The 17,915-nt window shown below is 36.8% G+C and overlaps 1 protein-coding gene across 10 annotated transcripts in view; it reads left to right on the top strand.

The window, feature by feature from the left end:
- The window catches only part of LOC122526844, a 76,169-nt gene that overhangs the window by 46,992 nt on the left and 11,262 nt on the right, over positions 1-17,915 (top strand). For 5 of the 10 annotated variants that reach the window (XM_043650421.1, XM_043650417.1, XM_043650422.1 and 2 more), the window contains exons 9-21: positions 2,485-2,562; positions 8,974-9,051; positions 10,071-10,175; positions 10,834-10,950; positions 11,618-11,904; positions 12,809-12,946; positions 13,268-13,359; positions 13,473-13,695; positions 14,750-14,841; positions 15,452-15,719; positions 16,578-16,685; positions 17,306-17,545; positions 17,708-17,775. In XM_043650421.1, coding sequence (XP_043506356.1) covers positions 2,485-2,562; positions 8,974-9,051; positions 10,071-10,175; positions 10,834-10,950; positions 11,618-11,904; positions 12,809-12,946; positions 13,268-13,359; positions 13,473-13,695; positions 14,750-14,841; positions 15,452-15,719; positions 16,578-16,685; positions 17,306-17,545; positions 17,708-17,775 — 1,894 coding nt within the window. The remainder of the gene's footprint in view (positions 1-2,484; positions 2,563-8,973; positions 9,052-10,070; positions 10,176-10,833; positions 10,951-11,617; positions 11,905-12,808; positions 12,947-13,267; positions 13,360-13,472; positions 13,696-14,749; positions 14,842-15,451; positions 15,720-16,577; positions 16,686-17,305; positions 17,546-17,707; positions 17,776-17,915) is intronic. The other 5 variants (XM_043650425.1, XM_043650424.1, XM_043650423.1 and 2 more) reach the window with 5 other exon arrangements.

The raw sequence follows: 17,915 nt of genomic DNA, 5'->3' as shown, positions 1-17,915 counted from the left end.
AACGAGCATGTCAGCACGAGCGTGGGTAGCTTTCCTTTTCATACATACACGAATCGAACCACTTGTACACGCGTACACACGACGCGGTCACGTTGCACACGCATTGTAACCATCTCGACTCCGTCAGCCGACGCGAGCTTTATCTTTTCCATCGAATCGCGTCGATTATTACACGCGAGTTCATTAGCTCACGCACGTTCGAAAAGAACACCGCGCGTGTTTGCCATTCCATCTGCCCTTCGTTCCCCCTCTGTATAAAATCGCGCTTCATTGGACGTTTCCCGTGGAAGATACGTAGGAAGTTGTATAATTTGCAACGCAGCCCGGGAGAAAGACGAGAATTTTTTTCCCCTTTTTCTGTTTCGTTCGGACGTGAATGCAACGATGTGACAAATAATCTGTCCCGGATGAAAGTGCAGATTTTTCAGAGGAATTATCTGAGTTATGCCTCGGAGGAAGTATTTATGAAAGGGAACTAGTTATGCCACGGAGGGTTATTTGAATATTACTATAGATTTTAGCGAATTAATTCTCAACTAGCATCGCCGTGTCGTAACAATTGGCAGCTGTAACAATTCAAGCTTAATTCACTTGGAATTTTTCACTTGATTGATTTTTATTAGACACTAATTAATAAAATACATAGTGAAATTAAACACAATTCGAATTTTTGTAATGTAACATGAATTACTATAGTGATCTGTGCCTCAACGATACTACTTAAAGGAACAGGTTTCTTTTTATAGATTTTATACAAATATGCACGCACGATTAAATATGATACGATATGTACGGATAAAGTGTTAAACTTATTTTCCTGTTTAAATATTTTTTATAGAATAATTTTATTAAAAATTGTTGAATAGTGCATTCGGTGATAACAATGAGCAGAAAATTGAAACATATAGAACGCGTGGGCAAAACTTAATCGATATTTATATCATAATGGTCAATTGCGATTATCTAACAGTAGATTTAAACTCGTGTCATAAGAATATCTGTTACGTCTTACGTGTTACGTGACTGACAATAGTTTTATTGGTAATCAGGACGATGTCAATATACACGTGAGCATTGACACGTGTTCTGTCCGATACGTGGACACGTGCGATCTTTATCACGGTGCCGCGAGATTTGTCCCGCTCTCCAGGATTTTCACAAAATAATTTCGAATTTGTATTAATGTTAAAACATTAGAAGAATTGAAAAATTTTTTAGAACGTCCCTCGAATCGTTCGAGATGTCACAACTTTGTTTCGTAGTAAATAATTTTAACACCCATCGTTATATTTCGTCAAATAAAATACCTACATTTTTCAAATATTTCATTCGCATAATGCCAAAATTGGTACATACTTTTATAAAAATTAACGAGAGATTGCTCGAAATACACTTTTGAAATATTCTTGAACGATTCTCAAGTCCATAATTCCATTTACTACAGTTTGTTAGTCGCTATTTTCAATTTTCGTACGAAATCAGAAAATTCGAAAGTTGGGATTATATTATACGCGAACAGCTCTTGGCACGTTTGGTTTTTGTGACAATTCGAATCTTTCGGGTGTAGGTCGTATTGAATGAGAATTACATTCTGACATTTCGCTAGCAATGCAGCCAGCTTCTTCGGGGGTCAAGTGTCACGTTGGTATTGACCTCTGAAGAAGCTGAATGCAATGGCTGCTAACGAAATACGTCACAGTACACCCGTTTCCTATTGGATTCAAATTAACTCCGAATACCTCGAATTGTAACAACTACAGTTAACCTAGATCAACTGTCTAAAGTTTTAAATTCTCGATGAATTAGGTTTTCGTATTCACTTATCACTCAGAAAACATTTCTTTCCATTTCAGTGTTCATTTGAGATCGATTCTGATCCTTGGTTATATTTATCATTATATATTACGCACTTAACTTAATACGGCCTCGTAATTGGAACATTCCTTCTCGAAGCTCGGCTATTAATTTTCTTTGATCTTGCCACTATTGGCTGTTTACCGAGTAAACAGGACGTTCTTTATATAATTACAATTACAAATACTGGCGGATTAAATTGAATGTAAATCGATCGATACTGCGATATATACCGTGCGACAGTCCGCAGCTCTCTTCAGCAAGATCACCGAGTTAAGAAAACCGATATTCCGATTAATTCCAGTTAACGTGGAAATAAAATAAACCACGACGATTGTGATCCGCGGGGACCGTTGCCTTTTGTTTCAATTTTAAATATAATTTGCACAGACGGAAGAGCGGCTTGTGCTTTTTATTTCAAATATGCAACTCTCGCATCATTCTAGCACATCTTTGCATGTTTATCAGCGCTCATCCCGCTTCTCTTTTCCACCCTCGCAAAGACAAAGGACTTTTCGAATATTCTCCACGTAGCGTAGTAGCTTAGTTGTTCTTTGAACGACAAGGGTCTTGAAATTTACAAAATGTCATCTTCGACAACCAGGGTAATCGTTAATTCTGTTTTTTCAGGATACAAGGACCCACGTAGTGGTGGAATTGTACGATACGGAACGATCCTACGTGGAGGCACTGCAAATACTAGTCAATGTGAGTAGTGTAAACGGTGTTTTGATAAAACTGGCAGATCGATGTAATTTCGCCGCGTGAAACAACAATGCACCCTCTCGAAATTCCATCCGAGCCTGCGCTTTCATCGGCGTTCGATTCACCCCACGAATGCTCTCCCCCCTCCTCTGTCCACCCCCTCTCCGCCCCTCGTATCGCCGAACGCGTAACACCGACATCGTGTATAATAATAGACGTCGACAGCATTATTTCGCAAAATTTCAACAACATTCATTTCGTTTCGACACTTAACAATGCCGTTGCAAATTATATCGAGCATGCTTGTGAACTTCATAACATCGTATACGATATTGTGACTTTCCAATGAAAATCAATTTTTCACTGGCCCGCTGATAATGACGGATGCGTATAAAAAGTGAGGAATAAATAGGCTAAACGTTACGTCGAAATTTTCGACAATTAAAATAAAATTTTAGACTAAAATTGTAAACATTGAATTTGCATTTCCATTAGAATTAGAACAAAAGAGTATTAATTTTAATTCCAAATTTCGAGACTGCTTTTCTGCAAAAGACAGAGAATATGATCAATTTCTTTTTTCCGTAGAATTCCTCCTTTTCGAATGTAATCTTTTTAGAGACATGTAACCACGATTAAAACACACAACTTAGAACGACATACATGTAGATACGTTCTTGTTCCTCCTGCTAGGGATCATGGGCACGCATGTCGACTGAGAGATGTGCTTTTCGAAAGTTCTTCGAAACATGGTAGCCGCGACCTTGTTTCTCGTAAACAAGCTCGTTGCCCGTTTATTTGCTTCGTTCAAGCAAGGATTCCACTCGAGTGATCTACTTCGTGAAAAGCTTCTCGTTAAGTTATGCAGCCTCGCATCGCTGGCCTGTTGTTTCCATTAAACGCGTCGCCATCCGAATTACTGTAAACGTATCGCGATGAATTCTCGAGATCATCGAACGAGATGAGACGATGCTGCAACAAGTTTTCGTGTAATGCGTCTCCTTTTCTCTCCCATTTTGGGGTACACTTTTCTTTTAGTAGAATCTAAATATAACATTGTTCAGAATCTGAAATTACAATTCCAGCGATAAGCTGGAATTTTTGCAAACGTCGCAAAAGGAGTAAGAAACTTAATTTAGATTTTTATAACAAGCTTCGACGTGCTTTGATATATATTGTTTTGCCATCGTCATACTATTTGCACTCTTTCCCCTTCCATCAACTCGTATTATAAATTACACGACGAAAATTTCTATAAAAGTATAATTTCTGCCAACAAAAAACTAATTAATTCTCGCAACGAACAGCGGCAGTTCTCTCGTTTTACGGGGAAACGCGTCACTTCTCCTGCAAAGGTCAAAGGTGAAATTTACAGGGGAATGGAGAAAAAAAAAAAAAAAAGAGAGATTCGCGCAGAGCGTTTCGTTTTATTACGTTTCCGTGAAAACGATATTTTCTCTTGTTAGCCTACGTTTGCGCGAAATGCAAATTCTCGTTACAGCTTCATAATCTTCGCGTCCGAATCTTTCCCCTTTCGTCCGTTCCCGGGGACAATGAAGAACTTCAGAGAACTCGCGAACGGAAGAAAATCAATCGTTCATCGTTTCCTCGTCGTTTGACATTTAAGGAAGCCGTGGGCATTTCGAGTTTCGTTCTAGTATTCACGTTCGAAGGCTGTTCGCCCGATAATTAATCGTCGGTAATTACAGCGCTGTCTCCTGCTACACGACGCGATCGCGGAAAGACGATCGTCTCTTGCAAATAGTTTGCGGATTTTTACGCCTCTGTAGGGTATTTCGACCAGCTGAATCGTTCGTGTCTACACGTAATTTTTTTCTTTTTTTTTTTTTTTTTTACTGTTCCAGCTTGCAGAATTTTGTTTTATTATACTTAATGAAGTTTTCGTTATATCACAAAATCAGTTTTCAACTCGAATCTTCTGAAAGATGTTTCTAGGACGAAGCGGATGATCGCATTGTAAAATCAGTTTTTATTATATCATAATAATCAGCAGGTTCTTCGTTAGGAACAAACACATTTCACGAGTGAAGTTTCGGTTGCTCGCGAGGTGGTGGATTAAGGCGCAACGTTTCACGGAGTACGCGCACGATATGATAAAATATCCGAGATACGCCAGATAACTTTCTATATTTGCCGCGCGGAACGCTTTATTTTCACAAACGTAGAGCTCGCGCCCTGTCTTGTTGATTATATTTTGCAAAAATATGAACCCGCATAAAAGTCGACGCGAGACACTTTATTTTCACAGCGTGGAAACAACGTTCCGTCGTTTCGATTATGCCTGCGAAAATATGGACTTGCGTAAAAAGCCGCAGCCCCGCGGGTCGTAAACAAAATGCGTTTGAAAATGGACGAGTAAATGGGCGGCGAAGCATCGCGACCCTGCGTCGCAGCGCGTGTTCTGAATTTAATAGCCGACCCTCGATGTCGGCAGACGTGATTCCCAGATTTATTTGCTCGTATCGATGTGTCAGTCGCCGGCCGCTATTTTACGATCGGCCATACCGATGCAGCCAGAAACGCTGCATTCTCAGAAACTCCGCTGTACTTTCGACGAATATATAGCGATGGAAAATCTCGCTGGAATATTCAATCGGCTCGGTTCGCGTAGAGCTGCCGAGTTCAACGTCGATTCGTTGATCGTAGTGCAGCGGAGGTTCGCAGAATGTGATCGGATAGGCGAATAAGCTTCCGTGTATTAGAACGCGAATAGAACTTTTAAACGCGTTGTTGCATACGATTTTTGTTTTTTTTTTTTTACAATGTTGTTTTGTTTCGTGTTGCATCGGTATTTTATTGAAAATGTCTCTGAAAGGTTTAAAGGAAGCGAGGATCATTTAAATTGGAAGGGTTGTTAATTCTAGATTTTGATACATTCTTGAGTTTCAGTTAACATCGTTGGAATATTTTGTGTGAAAATTTAAGGTGGAATTACTACTCGGTTCTACAGGATTCTGAATTTAATTTAATTAAATTTAATTTAATTAAATTTTACTAATACGTCTGTCGTGGAGGATTAATTTCGGTACGATATCAGATATAAAATCGAGTATCCTAAATTTCAGTTATCTGACGTAAATTACTATGGTCATCTGTCCATCGATATTGATTCGAGGGTTGAACGTTATGATGTCCGAAGGATCGAAATAATCGGGGAACAAAGTATTGATTTATCTGAAATATGTTTTGACGTATTTTGAATAAAATATTGAAACGATCCGTTACGTATGTTCGACATTTTGCTCGATGTGGAAAGTGTTTTAGAGCTTGGCCAACTTTTAAGAAACGTAATAAAAATATTCGTTCACATGTAAATGTACAATTTTTTTTTTTCCATTCGTACCACACGTCTACGAACGTCGTAGAGTATTAATCTAATTTACATATCGGCGAATCGTTTCGGCGTTCGTTTATTTTCGAATCGTGTGCACGTACCGTTTCCAGATATTTACGAGGCCAGATAGTTTCTTGTAAACAATTTACTATGAAATTCGATGGACCGACACGGTTCGTCGAACACAGAAACTGATAAAAATACGATCTCGTTCTATCGGGCTGTGTGGCCATTGATTCTAATGTTAATAATGGTAACAACGCTCGGTTTCTGACAGTTTATTTATTTCCCGCGATCCAGTTTTATACGCCAGGGGGAGTGAAATTCATCTGACGGCTTCACGAGGATTATTAAATTCTTCCTTTTCATACACCACGCGGTGAATCGTGACGAACGTGCACCATTGCACATTCACGCGGAATATATTTTATTTAGCCCGACGGATGAAATATAAATGAAGCTTTCGTTTCGAGAGCTTTTGTTCTGTAAATAATAATTATAGATTTCGCAACACTGTATTCCTCTAGAATACTTCATTTAGTTTCGGCGAATGAAAAATAGGCTGAGCTATCGTTTCAATGGTGTTACAGCTTCGAATTGTTTTCCTCTTCAAATGTTCCTTGGAACATTAAACAAGTATATCGTTCATTTCGTTACCAAATGAATGGATAAAAAGAAAAATGAAGGAAAAACGATGTTCAAGAAACGAGTATATTGTTGAAGGAGAATTCAAAGAGGATAAGTACAAATAAAAGGAGAATCTCGATTTGAAAAGACGTGAAGTCTTCGGAAGTGGTATTATTTTTAATTTGATACTTTGATTTAAGACTCTGAGTAACTTAATAAATCAATGTATCGGATTAGAAATTCGAATTCTTCGATTCCCTTCCGAGGAATCGTCGCATATTTTACGAGGAGGATATTAAAAATGCCAACGTCAATGTAAACACGCGAAAATACGACTCCAGTCTCGAAATTTTTTTGTCCGATTCGCCAGAAGAATTCAAATTCCGCAACACCGTTCGTGTACATCGCGAAACGTTTGACTGTCATATTTTATAAACAGTACAGTCCACGATGATTGTTGTTCGAGCTGGCAATTTTCATGTCGTCGCTTTGGCTTGGAAAAATAATAGAAAGGTTTCGCTAGTGATCGCGAGTCGATGCTAATTCATCCCCTTGAACGAGATTTACGATAGAAATGTCCCGTTATTAAAGTCATTTTTTATTATGTTGCTGGAGTTTCAAATTTTTCGTTTTTTTTTTTTCCTTTCTATCAATAGAAACTGTTACTAAATGCCTTTATTATTCTTTCAAGGTGGTTATTGCAAGACATTTTTATTTCATAGTATTTTATATATACGTGATTACGTTATTGTTAGATACATTTTAATTTTTGCCATAAATGGGTTCGTTATTTCGAAGCTTCAGCTTGTGACTTTAATAGGTTCCATTATTTTTCATATAACGAAATCAATAACTTTTCAGTATAATACTCTCGATAGATGTTTCATAAAGGGGGTTGAATTTCATTGGCAATCAGTTTTCAAGTGCTCGGTGGAACACGGTTAAAAGAATGTCCGCTTTCTTTTGTTTTAAATAACATAGAAATTTAATTAAATTGTAAATATAGATATTAATTAAATTTGTAATTATAGATATAGAAGAATGAAATACCGAAGAGCGCAATAGTTAAGAAATTAATCTTCCATGTATCAATTAATATTTCATAAAATTACCAATACACTCCGTAAAACAATATTCCATCGGTATTATATATATTCATAAAAAATATAAATATTCGTGTGGAAATCGCTGGTCTAATTGTTAAAATACCAAAAAAAAATCTCGTACAAGTGAGTCATCTCGTTCTCATTGACAACGAATACCGTACATTTTGCTACAGTTGCATTAACCATAGAGTGAACGATCTTTTCAAAACAGGAAATGTATTCAACACTTTATGTACGCAGCTTTGTTTAAATTCGTGATTCATAGCCACGTTATAGACGTATCCTTGGGCATACGCACTTAACTCTCGAATTTAAAACTTCTCCAGCGGAAGATCTGCTCGTCACTTTCCCAAACGCGTCGTATATTACATTAAAATCCATTAGACCTTTTTGTCCGGCCTAATCCCGCGAGCCATTAGCATACGAGTCGCTAAAAATATCCTCAACACAGCTATCCACTCTCCGAAAGTTAAACATCCGCGGAGTACCTTAGATCCAATTCGTCACGTTGCTCACGTTGCATCTCGATCGATCCTTTTGTCTCTTTCCGTGATCAATCGGAGTTTCGTTCTGTGCGATTCTCAATGTGAACGATGCCTGTTATTTGCTCACGTTGATAATAAAGGTTTTTCCATTTTGCCGCTGCGCGTTGCGTAAGCCCACGAAATTTCGTTCCGATCGATCGATCGAATAAAAGTTGATTCCTCGATGCAGACGAGAGCAGTATGATATAGTATATTATGCATAGAAATTATGTTGGCAAGATAATACTTATTTTGAAATGTAAATAAATATTGTAAATGTAATACATAATTAAAAATTATTTCTCGTTCATTTTATGTTATTGATATGATCTATCGTAATAAAATTAATAATCATAGAAAGATATAAATATTTAACAGTTGATTCGCGTTATTCTTTATCAGTTATTTGTTAAAAGAAACAACATGTAATATTGATGGTATTATGATATTTTTAATTTATTATAAATATGAAATTGTGTTTAGAAACAATTTTATATTACACACGATAGACTGTGGATGTTTGTGCAATTTTGTATTTTTTACGGAGGTAATTAAAATAATGGAACTTAATTAGAAAATTATTTTGGTTATTATATATATGTTTAGCTGTTAATTTTATCCAAATTTTAGTTATTGAATATTATAGGATGTATTATACTTTGAATATTATATAAATTTCCCATAAATGAGGAACAGGAAAAAAACGAAGGAAAAATTCAGAGAATCGATTAAATATATATATTTTGCATTATGTTGAGAGATAGATAATTGCCAAATAAATTAAATTTTTGTTTTGTTTCAGAAATATCTGCAACCATTGAAGAGCCCCGAAAATGCAGGTTTGGTGGACGCAGCGACGGTGGACGAAATCTTCTATCAGGTAAATTTGTAATCACCGCTATAGCTTATACACCGAAGAGTCTAGAAACATATTTTATAAAATCGCAATTAAATCAAATCGTCCAAAAATAATTCACAGAGATACACCTCACGCCATCAAATCGAAAAATTTATTTATTACTCCTACACGCGCATATATAACTGTTCAAATATTAATCTAATTATACGACGTATGAAAATTACAATGTACAAACGTACAAAAGACAAAAGTCTTAATCAAATACTCATATTGCACGGAAAAGTCCACGTAAGAGTATTCCTCAAACGCAATATTCCCTGCACGCGCGTCTGACCATATACGCTTCGTTCTACTTGATAAATTCCACGAAACCTGAGCTCGTGTGGAAGTTGCGCGAGTACAAACGGCAAAGCTACTCGATAAAAAAAAAAAAAAAAGAAAAAACGAAACGAAAGTGAAATCACGTCCTGTCGTGGCGTGAATTCCTTTAACACTCGTTCACTCGATCGATGTTTGGCCGACTTTCCAATTAACTTGTTGAACCATCGGACGAACGTGCGCTTCCCAGCGTTTGACTTCCAATCTTCCTGACGATGGAAACAATCGTTAATTAATTCTTAATCGCTGCAATCGTGAACACGCAAAGGTTAACGGCAACGTGCACAACGAAACGAGCACAAGATACCATGTTATCGAGCGTTAGAACACGAATCGCGCAGTCATCAGTATCCGTTTGATACTCGTGCTAAATTGCGTTTTTAATTACCAGGTAGTAAACGATTATTGTGATTCTATCGTAAGAGGAACGAGATTACTTGCGATGCGGTTCTGTTCAAACGGTAATCATGTTTTACTGCGAAACTGAAACTTTGTTAAAATTAAATATCAAGAGCTCGATCGATGTGTGTGGGCTTCGTTTGTTCCACGAACTTTCAGCATTTTATGAAGTTTCTAGATATTTTTTACTCGAATACTTTCAGAGAAATACACACTTGGGCGAAGTGAGTTGTCAAAAAGAAGTTTGTACGCGCGTGTTTCAGATTCCTTCTATCCTCAATCATCACAAGGTGTTCCTGGAGGAGTTACGTAAAAAACTGGATACTTGGGAGCTGAAGCAGACGATTGGCGATGTTTTCCTCGACGTGGTACGTTTCCCTGTCAAACACCCCGTCGTTTTATTCAATGAAAACATTCACTTTCTCCAATTAAAGTTGCTTTTCATCTGTGTACCTTTTTTTAAGTATTTGTCACAAATCTCTGAGCCGAGCAATGAAACGTCGAATTTCAATAAATAATTCCTTTAATTGTGCGTTGAACGCGATAGTGAAATGAAAGGACATGAGATTGATTAATAAGAGATAAGGGATAGTTTCTTGTCTGTCGATGAAGAACACGCAAAGAATTATCGAGTCTTAATTAAAATCTTTATCACCATCTTTTTCATTATTATGTTCTACATTCACTCTTATTCTTTGCATTACGTTCCACGTCACTTAATTTAGTCATTATAAAAATTTCACGGCGAGAAAATGTCTACTCAATTTTTTATTTTAGCTCGCAAAAGTTACCTCGAAACATTTAAATGTCATTGAGAGAAAAAAAATGAGTTTCTTAAGAAGCAACGCGGGAAGAAAGTTCCACAAAATTTTAATCCGTTCTGTTCGATAAAAATACCGTTGAAGTTTATCTTCAATTTCGCTGGAAACTTCCCGGACCGCGCAAAGAGCATTCTAACTCGCTAACAATGTTATACATAGGATTGTTTTTCTGCTTATTATTCATTATACGCTGTCTTTTCCGTAGTTCACCAAGCCAGTCGTCCTGGAGACTTACACCCTTTTCCTTGATAATTGGAAGTCCGCGAGGAAAGCGATAAAAACGACTTGCCAAGCGAAGCCTGCTTTCGCGCGATTCCTCGAGGTATACCAACCATTCTTTCTCATCTTGCCCTCGCTTCCAATTAGCATTTTTATCTCGCGCATTGCGGCGACAGTAACTACTGTGCTTTGTCGTATCGTATAATATTCCTCAAAGCCAACGAAAAACGAATTGGACAACTTTTTCATTGTAAATTTCAAACAAGGAAATTCCTTTGCCTGTTATCTCGAGCATTTTTAATACAACAAAACCGTGGATGTTTAATGCAAGAAATGATGACGGGTAGTATAAAATACAAATTTCTGTCTAAATTCTATCGTGAGTCGGAAAAATTGCACAAATGTTCGTCAAATTTCAATTGCATTATAATATTTGGCGGGCAGAAGAACCTTACGTTTAGATTCAGAAAGACTCGAATCCGCACGGAAATATTCGAAATTTAATTTGATTCTAAACCTTGAATTTTAATTGATGCTAAACCTTACGTTTAGATTCAGAAAGACTCGAATCCGCACGGAAATATTCGAAATTTAATTACTGCTGGACACTTTCCTGGTCTGGCAAGTTTCTTAAAGTCAAATTTCCTTTTTCCTGAAATTGTAAATTTCAAGGCGCTCGAAACGAAACAAGTTCCCTCCGTTTATCACGTTTCTCTATTCTGCCGAATAATCTGTTCGTTTGGTAAAATTGGTCAATTTGCACGCGGCAGACAATGGAACGGGAGCACAAAGGAAAACTTGGGCTGGATCAGTTATTGATCAAACCGGTGCAGAAGATACCACGTTACGAGCTGCTGATCCAGAGGCTGTTGAAACACACCGACGCCACGCATCCGGATTTCGAGTTGCTGCAAACTGCTCAGAAGGAGGTGCACGAGTTAGTTGTAAAAATCAATTGCACGGAAAGGGAGTCCCTCGAGTGGGAGCAACAGCAAACTACGTTGAGGGAGGTTCAGGCGCTCGTCGAAGGATTGGCTGGTATCGTGACGAACGATAGGTGAACTGATTTTCATTTCTGTGACGTGCGTTTGGTCCTTCGAGACGATGAGTTAATTCGTCATTGGAAAGTGCTTCTCCAGCTCCGGCAGGACAAGTTAACTTCCATTGACAAGTTAACATGCTCTGTTAAAAAACTGAGCGAAAAATTTGAGTTCTGAAAAAAAATTGAGGCGAAACTGACAGATTATTTAATATATCGTACATATCTGTTGATCCTGAGGATGTAAAAAGTTCTAAAAGTTTCTGAAGGAGATTGAAATATATATATATAAATAATTGATTCTTTACAACGCATACTAGGATAGAGATTCATTATTTAAAAAAACTATAAAACACACGAGCAATTAATGAAAATAACAGGAACGTACTTCTCCCTTGTCGGCGAGTTTTGTTTCCGTTTCAACACTACGAGAAGAATTTTAGAATATTAATAGGAATTAAATAGGAACGAGTAGAGATTAATCGAACGTCGTAACCTCATTCTTTCAGTTCCTACAACTTATAGAATGTGAATTCTCTTTTTGAAATATCGAGCGATTGAACGTTACAAGCTTCTAACAGGTATGAACGTCTCGCATAATAACGTTCGATGCGACTATTGAAGAAGAGCGGAACGTTTTGAAAACTTAATTTAGATATCATTTACGAGCCTCGTGTTTACGTACACGATCGCGCGAGAAAATAAAGGGGAAAAAAGATTGAAAGAAGTTGAACGCACAATAGAGCCTGGCGGTGATGGTATAGCCGCGCGTAAAACGTTGCACTCGCTTCTTCATTTCATGAACTATTCAGCCTTTCAGCGTGCAGGCCGTATCGATTCCCAATACCGATGCGTGTCGCGGTAGAAATTGCTATGAAAACAAAAAGATTCATCTGAATTGACGCGTCTATTTTTGCCGCAGAGCATTCGTACGCCACGATCTTGTCACCATAGCATCGAACCAAGGAACCAGAAAGGAACGTGCACTATTTCTGTTCTCCGATCTGCTTGTCATCACGAGCATCAAGAGGAGAAGCGGCACCATAAGAAAACCGTCGACGTGAGTCGATAATTGATTCATTGGAAATTTTAATTTTTTCTTTCTTTTTCGATTATTATATTTTAACGTCCAATTCTGTCCACGTTTTCTGTATCGCTGCGATTAAGCTTGTCAACATTTTTAATAAATTAACATTCGACGTTTAATGATATCAATAATTTAATATTTATTAATATTTTCATTAACGATGTCGCAGTAAAGAAAGTGTAGTTGCTTTTCATATTCCCAATACTTTATTTATTAAATTCATTGTGTTTTCTCACGTGTTAAATATTATTGTTTATTATTTCTGTATGTGGATATTTTTTTCTCTGTCGATAGTTCTTGCCCGAACAGTCTGGTTGGCCTACTCGAAGCAAACAAGTACAAAATGTTAATGAGAATACCGCTGGACGATCTAGAAGTTATGAAAGGTACGAGTGAAGAAACTGCTAAATTCTTTGTTCATTTACTTAATTCTTTAATACCACGGTATTAACAAGTGCTAAATAAAGCGATGAAAATTTTTTTTTTTCTTTCTCGCCAGCCAAAGATGAGAACCTGAGGCGAATGGTCCGCGAAGTAGACCATCTTCGAGAGGACTGTGCAACGTTGACTCAGCTTCAGGAACTCGCGGCCACGTTGCACGGTGCGAGGCAACAATTAGAGGATCTTATCAAGGATATGTTGAGCCAGGCGCAGCGTCAATTAGCTGAAAGGAACGCGGCGCATTCGCAGTTGGCTTGTCTGGAATTAACGCTTAACACACAGTAAGTGACACATCAAAACTTTCACGTATCATTACATCCTACGTTGAAGCGTTTCAAAATACCTGCTATTGAAATGTCAATGAAAAATTTAACAAATATATTCACTTATTCATTATCTCGGAGGTTATTGTGCTCTACGATGCGGAAAGCTGCTTCATTGTATCATAATTTTTAGTAATCTTACATATTCAGATGTATAAAATTTTTGTCAAGTTATCAGAAGTTTCTTTAAAATGTTAGAGACGACTGAAAGTTTCGGATATGGATTATTAACATAAATTTTGGCAGTGTTTATCGGTGAATCGCCTTTTAAAATAAAATAAATTGTTCCAATTTTTTAAGATATATTCGATTTCAGAGATGGTAAATGCAATAGAAAGAAAGAAACAATTTTAGATGTCTAATGAAGAGCATAATTGAACTAGTAGTTTTAAAATATTTCTATTATATACAATTAAAAAAAAAAGAATTTTTAAAAATTATCTGAATCAGTCTTAATTATATAAAATGTTTCGAAACAAATTAAAATAGTAGACACGTGAGAAAATTGAAACATTTGACAAAAATGTAACAATAGAAATTTAATTATATTTTACCACCGATACTTTCATCTCTATCAAACGTTTCTTCGTTCTGAATACCTGAGACTCGGCTATATACCCCACGACATGAAAAGCATTTTCATGGCCCATGAATCCCAACCATAATTCATAATAGTTCCTATTAAACGAGCCCCGTTTCCCCCGTTCCGATGCGTCATTCTTCGCGCGCGAATGTCATTTACCTAACAAACGACATCGCTGGTGAATTTCATCCGAAAGGACAACGAAGAAAATACCCCATTCGAAGCTGTGCATGGTGACAGTTTATCGAACGACGACATTCCATCCCATTAGCCATTCACAAAGCGGTACAGCCTCACAATGAGCGTATTTTTTTTTCTTTCTTTTGCACATTATTCGCCTCACGTTTCTGATCCACGTGCGTCGAACCGTGTCCAACAAGCAAACGTGACTTCCAGCAACTCGTCAGTTAGTTCCTCATGTGTTTCCAGAGCTGGGATCGAGAACATTTCCGTGATGTTCACGAAGCCGGACAAAAGAGCCAGCTGGGAGGAGAGCTTCAACGAGGCCAAACAGAAGTTAGGTGAGTTGTGACAAACAGCGACTGTCGTGAGATTCACGAGATTTGATCATTCAGAGACTTAACTCTAATCTAATGTTGTAGGCCAGATGGGCAAATAATAAATAGAAAATCAGAACTCATCGTTCATATAAGTTTGGAAAAATGTTAGTTCGAAAGCATGGTCGAAAACGTAATAATAATCAATCAAATCCATGCCCATTTTATACAATTTATTACAGAAATACGAGCCGGTTGTTTACACATCCAAAGCTATTAATTAATCTATTACTTAACATGGTTGTTGTTGCTTTTAAAAAAAACTTCAGTCATTTTCACCTCATTCGTGTCGTCAAATCCAAGTGTTCGTACCCAAGAGGTATTCTTAATTGGACCAAATATAAGTCAGAGGATGCTAGATTAAATAGAAGAAAAAGAAAAGAAAAAAACGGAAGAGATACAGAAAGAGTAATAAAGAAAAGTTTCCATTTTACAAAATCTCTCTTGCTCGTTTCTATGATAAGACAGACGCATGAAAAACGTTTTTGAACCTGGTCAAACCTCGCGAGATCCGCCATAGTCCGTTTAGAAACACGTATATTTCTGACCTCTGCCGATGTGTCTCGACTTACAGCGTTGTCCGCTGACAGGAGGCCCTGCCCAGAATTTGTGGGACCTCTGCCGATACGAAAGACTCGAGCTGGCTTGCAGTTCACCTGCGCTGCACCCACTTTGGCCAATGGACAGGGCTCTAGGGATGTTTGGGTGTGCAACAGCGACGGCTACGTGGGTCAGGTGTGCGTGTTGAGTCTCACCCCGGAACCACCGCAGGTGATATCTTGCAACGGAGTCTGTAACGCGAGGATCCTGTGTGTCGCGGGAATTCCAGCGTGCACACAAAGGTGAGAGTCCTCTTTCTACTTTGGAAGGCTGGCGGTGTGAGCTGGGGCTTTCGTCAGGAGTTCTTGCAATTTCTGTTGCTCGAAGCTTCTGAACGCGAGATTGCGAGATTTTTGGGGAAACATTTCATCCCTGTGTTGAAATTCTGTTAATCAATGAGACATTGTGTTCTAAAATAAGAATCTATAGGCTGTTTCGTAAGTTGCGTGGTTTCCTTCGTGATTAATATTTAGTTTGCAGTAAAGAAAATTTCTGCTAAAAGTAAGAAAATCACTTTGTGTGTTACTACTTGAAAAAAAATGGCAATCGATACAATTAGGTCTGTATCACTTTGTATAGTTTACAAGTTGCATAGAACAAGATATTTGATAATATTCAAATCCAATTTATTTGTAAATTCTAAACGTACAAAAATAATTTTTTTAAGCTTTCTGAGGGGGAAATTTGGATTAAATTTTGTCGTCATGGAAATTTTATAAGAAAAATTTAATACAAAACGAGAAAGAATTTTGAACATTATTCTATCCGTATTCGTATCAAATTTTCAATAAAAAAAGAAAGCGACGAAAGTTATGAAACGACCTAATATCTTCACAATGTTATTAATATCGTATCATCAGTTTAGTACATCTGTCCAATGAAATGTGACAACAATTGTCTAAAAAGTTTCAAGCAACATGGGATATATGTATGTATGTATTTGATACTATAAGAGGTCCTTTTAAAGAGAAAAAGAAACGGTTAAAATGTTAAGGTACTTTTAAAGGGTAACTTCTTCTTTTTTTTCTTCTTTTCTTTCTTTTTGTAATATTTTGTAGACTAGTAGAAAGGGACCTTACTTTATTTGTATTATATTTTAGATCGAATTCGTGCGTGACTAACAACATTTCATTCGCGAACAGTAAGAGCGGCATAAGCATCTCGGTCCAGGATGTCGATGCCAGTGGCGGGAACATACAGTTAGATAGGTAATACTCTTGACTGAAAGTTTGAATCGGAACGAAATAGTGTTGTATAACGAGGAGTCAACTCGTAATAACGAACGATAACTGAAAATTTCACTGAGCATACATGCTGCATGTCGAGAAGAAAAAAATTCTAACCAGTAATTCCGTCACTTCTTACATTTTCCATTTTTAAAGTGATATTAATTATCGGTTGATTTCTTGTTATAGAATATCTTACGATCGTATCATACGTTTTATGTCATTTTATGTTACATATCCATTATAAAAATGCCATATATGTATATATTCATGTACTAAAAAATAGGTTCTTCCTGCTGCAGTCAAAAACATATTAGTAAAAAAGACAAGTGATTATTTTTAAATATCAAAAATTTATAAAATTTCAAAAATTTATAAAAAATTATTTTACATTATTTATTTATTATAAGTTACTCGTAATGTTATAATTGAATATAATAAATGTCATTATTATAAAATTTCTTCTTTAAAACTATTTTAAGTTTGACTAATATGTTTCTTTTCTGCACACGTCAGGAACCTGTTTTGGAGCAACTTCTAGTACATTATTTTACGTCATTATCGGTAGGCTTCACGATTAATCTAAGAAAGGTGTTTTGCAGTAGCTCGAGCTCCGACGACTCGGACTCGGACGACATTCCATGTGCAGATACGGGTAGCCTGGCTTTGAGCAGCGACGTTCCGAGTATTGATAACGTAACAACGGAAGAGGATGTCAACCAACCAACCATGTGGCTGGGGACTGAAGATGGATGCATTCACGTGTACAATTGCAACGATAACATCAGGATAAAGAAGAACAAAGTGAAAATACAACACAATAGCAGTGTGCATTGCATCATGTAAGATTTCTCAAATTTTCTTTATTCATCCTAATACATACAAATTAATATATCTCATTGATAATTTCGACAAAATCTTAGGTAATTTCATTATTTTCTTTGGCCTGCAGTTACAGTTTCTTTCATTTCGTTTTATAATTTTAATAATATTTGATATTTCAGATATTTAGACAATAAAGTGTTCGTGTCACTCGCTAACGGAGACATCACTGTCTACTCTAGAGATCACAGTAAGTCACACTTCGCGCTTGCCACAATTATGCAAATACGTAAAATTTAAATTTTACAACATTAATAATAGAATATTGGATTGTAAATTATTAAATTATTAAATTATTCAAACAATCCTAAAACTTGTTCTGTAAAGTAT

Source organism: Frieseomelitta varia, unplaced genomic scaffold (genome assembly GCF_011392965.1).
Source record: "Frieseomelitta varia isolate USP_RPSP 00005682 unplaced genomic scaffold, Fvar_1.2 scaffold_198, whole genome shotgun sequence".
NCBI lineage: Eukaryota > Metazoa > Arthropoda > Insecta > Hymenoptera > Apidae > Frieseomelitta > Frieseomelitta varia.
This window is presented reverse-complemented; position numbering and strand designations above follow the sequence as displayed.